Here is a 7,292-nt window from a genome sequence, read left to right as displayed (position 1 = left end):
ACAGATTTTCCTAATGTCGCGTATATATTCAGTTCTGTCAGCAACCACCACTCGTACTCGTCTCACAAAATTGTTGGAGTCCTGCATGACCTTTTTTACAATCGCTTGGGCAGTGTCCACGCTTAGAAGCCTTGTGCACGAATAATACTAAATTACTTGGTTATAGGCTTGGAGATGTCGCAAACCATTCCTGATGGGTTGTAGAAGTGGAAGATAATGGGCCAACCACTGATCCCAAAACTTGTCTGTGATCACTTTTTACTGTCAGCGACCGAGAAGGTCGGTTCCAAAGGTCTGGAATGGGCTGAATGTGTTAACACGATTGGCCCGCAGGTTCCCCACCTGTTGCTTTCTGACTGTGGCCTTCCACAAACGACAATTCATAAAGGTCTTCAGCACTTTATGGATTGCAAATCTTCTCTTAAGGATCCAGTATCCACGGTTCAGGGTAGAAACGACTTGTGAAACTCCCATGTGATCTTCGTCCACATGAACCATCAAGATAAATGAATCGGTTACCTGATGACGATTTAGCAGAATTATGGATGCTTGGCCTCCGATGGGAGAGATGCCTTTTGTAGAAAGGCCTCCCACTCGTAACAAGCCATCAACTAGGTAATGATCCAGCGTTTGGACAGATTTAAGCATCGGATTCTTGGACAACTGCTGCTCGGTAAGAAGGTTCACATCCTCCTTTATACACTTGCCACTGTACCGCTTTATGATAGTAAGACGGGCATCATCCATATCTTCACGGGTCAAAAGCACATTCGGAATCGACTCTTTCCGCACGCGACCTTTCAAGGTCCCCCAAAAACGAAGTAACCACGCTACAGTGCGCTGCAAATCACGAAAGTTCGAAAAACGGCAAAACAAATGTTGCAACGTCTGCGACCGTCGCTAAGTGGGTGTTGCAAAGTTTGACGTCTTTCACTTCAGGGTCGTCTATAGACAAACATCGTAAGAAATCGGGTTGCTTAGGCCAATTAGTCTTGTGCTCATAGAGAAAGTCTGGACCATGTAGCCACAACTTGGCCGCATTGATTTGTTCAGGCCACACACCTAGAGAACTGAGGTCGGCCGGATTTAAAGACGTGGAAACAAAACGCCACTGTTCAGTAGACGACAAACAGTGAATGACATGCAAACGATTGGCTACAAAAGTGTGAAATCTGGACGATCTGTTGTTGATATAACGCAAACGACGGTAGCATCAGTCCACAACAAAGATCTCGAGATTCTGGCTTTAATTTAAATAGTTATTAAATAAAAATTTCGAAATTTCCTACTTTCTAAATACATGTGCCACATATTCGCGTGCCACAAATGCGCTCAGTTTGACTGCTGTAACATCAGTCAATAAAGGGACTACTCGTGATTTTCAAATAATAAAGTTGCATGTAACACAAACAATTATCAGAGTAACGAATCAAAACATAACAGCATGCACCATATCCACACGGTGAGGCGTCAGAAAATGTATGGAGTTCAACAGAGGAAACGATTTTATCTGAAAGAGTTAAGCTCCTCGAGAGTAACACGTTTTCAAGTTCAGGAAGATCACCTAACCGTTTTTTTCCAGTGGTCTCCTAACCCTGTGACCGATAGAAGATCTGCGTCCCAACTCAACTCCTGACGACAGTCTTCTTGAGGCAACCTGCGTGCAGGTAAACGAACGGGCACAGAACGCCCATAGGGTCGAAGACCTGGCTTACCATCGAATGCAGACCTCATCGAGTGAAATCCTTCTCTGTTAGATTAACCTTCACCATCAGACGATTAGTAGCGGAATCCCAATGCCTTCTGAACCGAAAGGCTGCAATGACTGATGTCGACTGCTGACGCTATACCTTCCTGTGGAATAGAGCTTAAAACACTGTTGTCATTAGACAAAAAATTAATTAAGTGAAACCCGCCACACTTGAGAAGTTGCTGTAGCTCTCTCAGCAAGTTTACAGCTTCATGTGGGTTGGTGCCTGATTTGCACAAATTATCCACGTAAAAGTTCCTTGCAACTGTCATGACAGTTTTTTCACCCCCACCGGATGGTTAATTATAATGATGACATGAGAATTGCTGTTTCCCAGACAAAGCCTCGAATCTTACTAGTGGTCTCAGAAAAAAAACAACAGAAGTCTCATTGATATAGTAAGGTATTACTTAAATGTGGTAGACTTTTTGTTTTTGTGACTCAGCGAAAATTTGGTGTTCAACGAGAGCTTGCAGATTAGTGTAAGTGTTCGGCAGGTTAGTAAAGGTTAAGAAATACTGCTGTAAATTGTTCGTAGTTAATTAGAGTTTTATAATGTCAAAAAGTTTACTAAACATTTAAACAACAGTTTGTAGGCTAATAATTTAATGAAATCGCAGTAGTTCAGCTTAACTAAAAAATATGGTATTGATACTATTGAGTGGTTCCACCTGCGCTATAGTCCAATTCAAAATGAAAGCGTGTGTGTTGCAAAGTTGTGGTTTGATTGCTCATATTTTGACAAAAGTAATAATTGCAAAAAATACCAATGCTGTATGATTCTCTGTCAATACATTAGTTCTATAAGAGCAAACGAAGCCGAACCAAACACAAACATGAAGTGGCTAGAAACTTGGAGTGACCTCAAGCATAGGCCAAGTTAGGACAAAAACATCAAGCAATAAACGAAAATGCTTCACGGAAAGATTATAAGCGTAGATTCTAAATGAAATAATAACAAGTTTAGGCTACCTACTTTAGTTGTTTTGACTAATAAAACTTTTTTGTTTTTTGTGAACCCCCCAGCAAACTGTCCACTTGAAGCAGTTGACTTGCTTTTATCATTAGTCTCGTCCTGTTACTCAATGCAACAAACATTCTACCAGCCTCATCTATATCGCACCCAGCATGGGGCTAACGGGGCTCAAGCCCCCCCCCAAACCTGCCACCAAAAATGAAGTTTTTGTATGTTCCCCATTTATACGTTTTGCGTACAGGTTAGATATGAATAAGTACCGGAGGAATAAGTAAAATTGTGACATCATAGATACGGGGTCATCAATAATTAACTTTACAACTTCAAACAACTGTATTTAACAAATGGCAAACAATTTTTGAGTAATAAACGTATAATATTATTGTCAAATAAATAAATAACAAGTTTTACTCAATGTGTCTGCCATTTGCTTCGATAACAAGTCGGAAACGCTTCGAAAAGGACCTGCAAGAGTCACGAATAACTTTTTGAGGTATTTGGCTCATTCTTTTTTCTGATTAGCCTTCAGCACTTCCAAACTTTGGTGGTGTTTTGTCGAAACTTTGCTCTCCAGGTAAGACCAGATGCCAAAGTGTAGGGGTTCAGGTCTGGGAATGAAGGAGGCCATTCTTCCTTGGAAATGAAGAAAACATTGGCTGAAAGCCAGTTTTGCGTTCTCTTAGCTTCATGTGAAGGGGCAGAATCTTGTTGGAATGACCAATTACGTTTTTTGAAAATTTTTTGCCCAAGGCAACAATGAACCCTCAAGAATATCATTTCGGTAGTTTTCTTGGTTCAATTTCACTCCTTAGTCCACAAAAATCAATGGACTCCTTCCTAATTCGTTGACTGCGGCCCACACCATCACTGATACCGCCCCTTGTCTCCGAGTGATTACCCGGGGTTTCACGTCACCATCTCTTGACCAAACACGATCATTTTGACTGTTAAAATGATGCTGGACATCAAATTTCTTCTCATCGCTGAACACAAGGTTTGGCAGCGTGCCTCCTCCTTCAATGCGTAAGAGCAGAATTCTGGCTTTGGAGAGCCGTTTCTCAATGGTATTGGCATTTAGCAACTATTTCTTCATGTGTTTGAATGGGCTTATCTTCAAATCCTTCTTGAGAACTTTGAACATGGCTCCATAGGCCACGTTCGCCTCCTTTGCCAGTGTTTGAATGGATCTCTTGGGATTTCTTCGCACCTTTTCTCTGGTTGCTTTTATTAATTTTGAAGTTCTGGTGCTTCGAGGACTACCTTGGCCAGGTCGATTTTTGACACTTCCAGTTTCTTTTTGTCTTTTGAGAGTTCTCCAGACCAACATTCTGTTAATTTTTAAGTCCTTGCAAAAATCACTCCTTGACTTGCCCGATTTGAAGAGCTCTACTGCCTCTACAATAGCTATTCTTTTATTCAAATTCTCATTCATAGCTTATAAAATTTAGGCCTAAAAGTATAAAATTGACAAATATTTAACTTATTAACGTGGTAAAACTAAATATTGGTGTTAAATACAGTTGTTTGAAAGTTGTAACGTTAAATATTGATGACCCTCTATACTATAGACCAGTGATTCCCAAACTGTGTGCCGCGGCACACTAGTGTGCCGCCACAGATTCTCAAGTGTGCCGCGAATCTTTTTGGAATTTTGGAAAAGAACTGTATAAATATTTAAAATAAGCCATGCAGACAAGCATATGCGACTTAAAAGCGATCTAACTGCTTCAATAGATGATAAATAAACAGATGTGATGATGAAACCAACTATGGCATTGCCGATAGAGTAGGGTAACTGCCACGTCATGATTGGGCTGCTAAAGAATACGTTCATTAAGGGTTTATTGCTTCAGGACCCGAAGATAACCAACAACCTTTCTGCATTATCTGCAATAAAGCCTTATCTAATGAGTCGCTTGTTCCCACTAAGCTTAGCAGACTTTTGGAGAAGAATCATCCAACATTGAAGGCTAAACCAAAAGGATATTTTGCGAACCTGAAGTCCCAAACAAGCAGGCAAAGATCAAGAATACTACCTCAAGCTGCAGGAAAAAGGATTGATTGCAAGTTACAAAGTGGCTCACTTGTTGGCGAAACACAAAAAAGCACACACGGATGCAGAAACAGTAATTGGACCGGCATTAGCCGTTGTTGTTGAAGAAATGTTTGGTACCGTAGTGCTTCTCCAAAAAAAGTTAGAGTTCCTTTGTCAAATAACATAGCCTACTGTAACTTAATTTCACGAACGATAGAAGAGCTATCCTCAGGTTTAATGGATCAAGTTCGCAAACACTTTGTTGCTACACCCAACGAGCTGTCTGTGCTATGATCTGTACAAGTTAACAGATCCACTGACAGAACTGGGAAATCTCATTTGCTGGCTTTTATTCTCTTCATTAACACTGAAACATTGGTAAATGATAAAATGAATGTTTCTTTCGCAAAGAATTGAGGGACACAATCAAAGAAGACATATTCAAATTGGCAGATGAAAATATTTTGCTTTCTGAGTTGAAATGCAGTAGCTGCTTGAGCGTTTGTACTGATTGTTGTCCTACGATGCGGGGAGAAATAAAAGTCTCGAAGAAAGTCTTTGATTCGTTTTCCGCTCTTAATGAATCATCTCATAAACACGAAATTCTTCTGCAAATTGTGAGCACATTGTCTGGACTTTAGCTTGCATTGCAACATTACTTCCCACCGTTTGGAAGGAATGAAGCAATCTTTCTGCAGAAGCAGAAGAACAGCTCATTGATTTACGAAACGACCTGTTTTTTCAAACGCTGTTTTCACAAAAAAACTTGGATGAGTTTTGGCTGTCTGCTTCCAAATCCTATTCCATGATCAGTGCAAAAGCAATCGAAACTATATTGCCATTTGCATATTCAATCTTCATGGCCATGTGAACATGGCTTTTCTGTTTTGACTGAAATTAAAAGCTGTAAACGAGAGAGACTGCTTAGAAATAACGATGAAATGCGGGTATGTTTGTCAACAATGCAACCTCATTTCAGTCGTATGTGTTAGTATAAACAAGCACATCCATCGCATTAAAACGTAAAAATAATTTTTTAAGGCAACTTTTCTTTTCTTGTCAGTGTGCCGCAAGCGTTTCATAATTTTTCTAGTGTGCCACAAGCTGAAAAAGTTTGGGAACCACTGCTATAGACTCTGTGCGATCATAAGTGATGGTTCGCTCTGCCTCGTAGTTAAATATTTTTCTATGGGAGCTTGAACGCTCCGCTGGACCCCTGGCACAGGTATCGACAACCGGTGGGTTGTGGGCCGTGAGTGCCTTGAAATATTAAACAAAGGGATGGGCATAGGTTTATTGTCGCAAATCACTCGGCTGACATTTCTGAATTAGCACCTCCCTAATTTCTTTTCTGGGTGCGTTACTGAGCCTCATTTTTGTAATCAAATATCGATTTCGCTTTCAAAGCATCTTCAGTTTGATATTGTCAAGAGCAAAATAATAATAAAAAAATTCTTCAAAGGTTTAAAGTTTAGATATTATGACGTAACAAATGCATGTTGCGCCACCATGGAAACAATAGAACAAATTATATAATCTATTACTACGTCATTACTAATGAAGAAACGTAACATGTAAAATTAAATAGCATAAAAAAAAAGAGGCTATAACTTTTATCAAATGAAGTAAAATATAACTAATAAGTTTCTTCACTGTAGATTTGACATTCAAGAAATTGACAAAATCAATGAATGCTCTAAAACAATTACGCATGCAAATAACAATAAAACAATTAACTAATCAATAAAATCCTAAATTAATGGCTGTCTATGGATAGTGACATTTTTGAGATTTAGCTAAAAAATTAACAAGAGCAATTTCATGAAGTGCACAGCAAACAAATGTGCTACAGTAGGCCAAACAAGTGTATGAAATCGATTGTGTATGGAGAATGCATCCGAATGCGTCGATTGAATGAAACTGAACCATATTGCTTGAAGAGTTTAACTCGTTTGTGCAATAAATGCATAGTCTCTCGCTTTAATAAAAAAATGACCAAAAGCATTATTGACTTGGCAAAAACTTGGAAATCTAGACTTGCACCGGAGAAGAAAACCAACGCAGACAAAAAAAGAATCATTTGGGCTTCCTCTTTTACAAACATTTTGACGCTTATCAACAAAGAAAATAAATTAAAATCTTCGGCCAGTATTGTCCACAAAAGACCACCAACTATTGCATCTTATGTCACAACTTACAAGGATTTAGATTTTTCAAATAAAAAAATTAAAAACTTTGGATCTTAAAAAAGGTGTGGAAATTATGCATTGTGTGGCAGTAGAAAAAACTTTTCTTGTATGGTCAGTGACACACACAGCAGTTCAGTTCAGTTCAGTTGTTTTTATTTCTGACCATCATATCAAAAACAATACACGTCAACATAGCAAAGGTCGAGAAAAAGGTAGAAGCGACAAAACGCGAACGTTAAAACGTGCTTGAGACCGAAGTAAGTTATTGAGTTGAAAAAAAATTTGGCACGGTCGCAACACCTTGAGAAAAATTTAAGATGTAAAGGGAAAATAAAAAAAATA

At 39.1% G+C, this 7,292-nt stretch overlaps 1 protein-coding gene across 1 annotated transcript; it reads right to left on the bottom strand.

Annotated features, from left to right (window-relative positions):
- Positions 1–264: 264 nt before the first annotated feature.
- LOC145769170 (uncharacterized) lies at positions 265–747 on the bottom strand. The gene has a single exon (XM_082580787.1). It carries the CDS (start codon positions 745–747, stop codon positions 265–267), a length of 483 nt encoding a protein of 160 aa, XP_082436913.1.
- Between the last annotated feature and the right edge of the window lie 6,545 nt (positions 748–7,292).

Source organism: Aplidium turbinatum, chromosome 1 (genome assembly GCF_918807975.1).
Source record: "Aplidium turbinatum chromosome 1, kaAplTurb1.1, whole genome shotgun sequence".
Classification (NCBI taxonomy): Eukaryota; Metazoa; Chordata; class Ascidiacea; order Aplousobranchia; family Polyclinidae; genus Aplidium; species Aplidium turbinatum.
The sequence above is the reverse complement of the archived record's forward strand: the minus strand, read 5'-3'. Positions and strand labels throughout refer to the sequence as shown.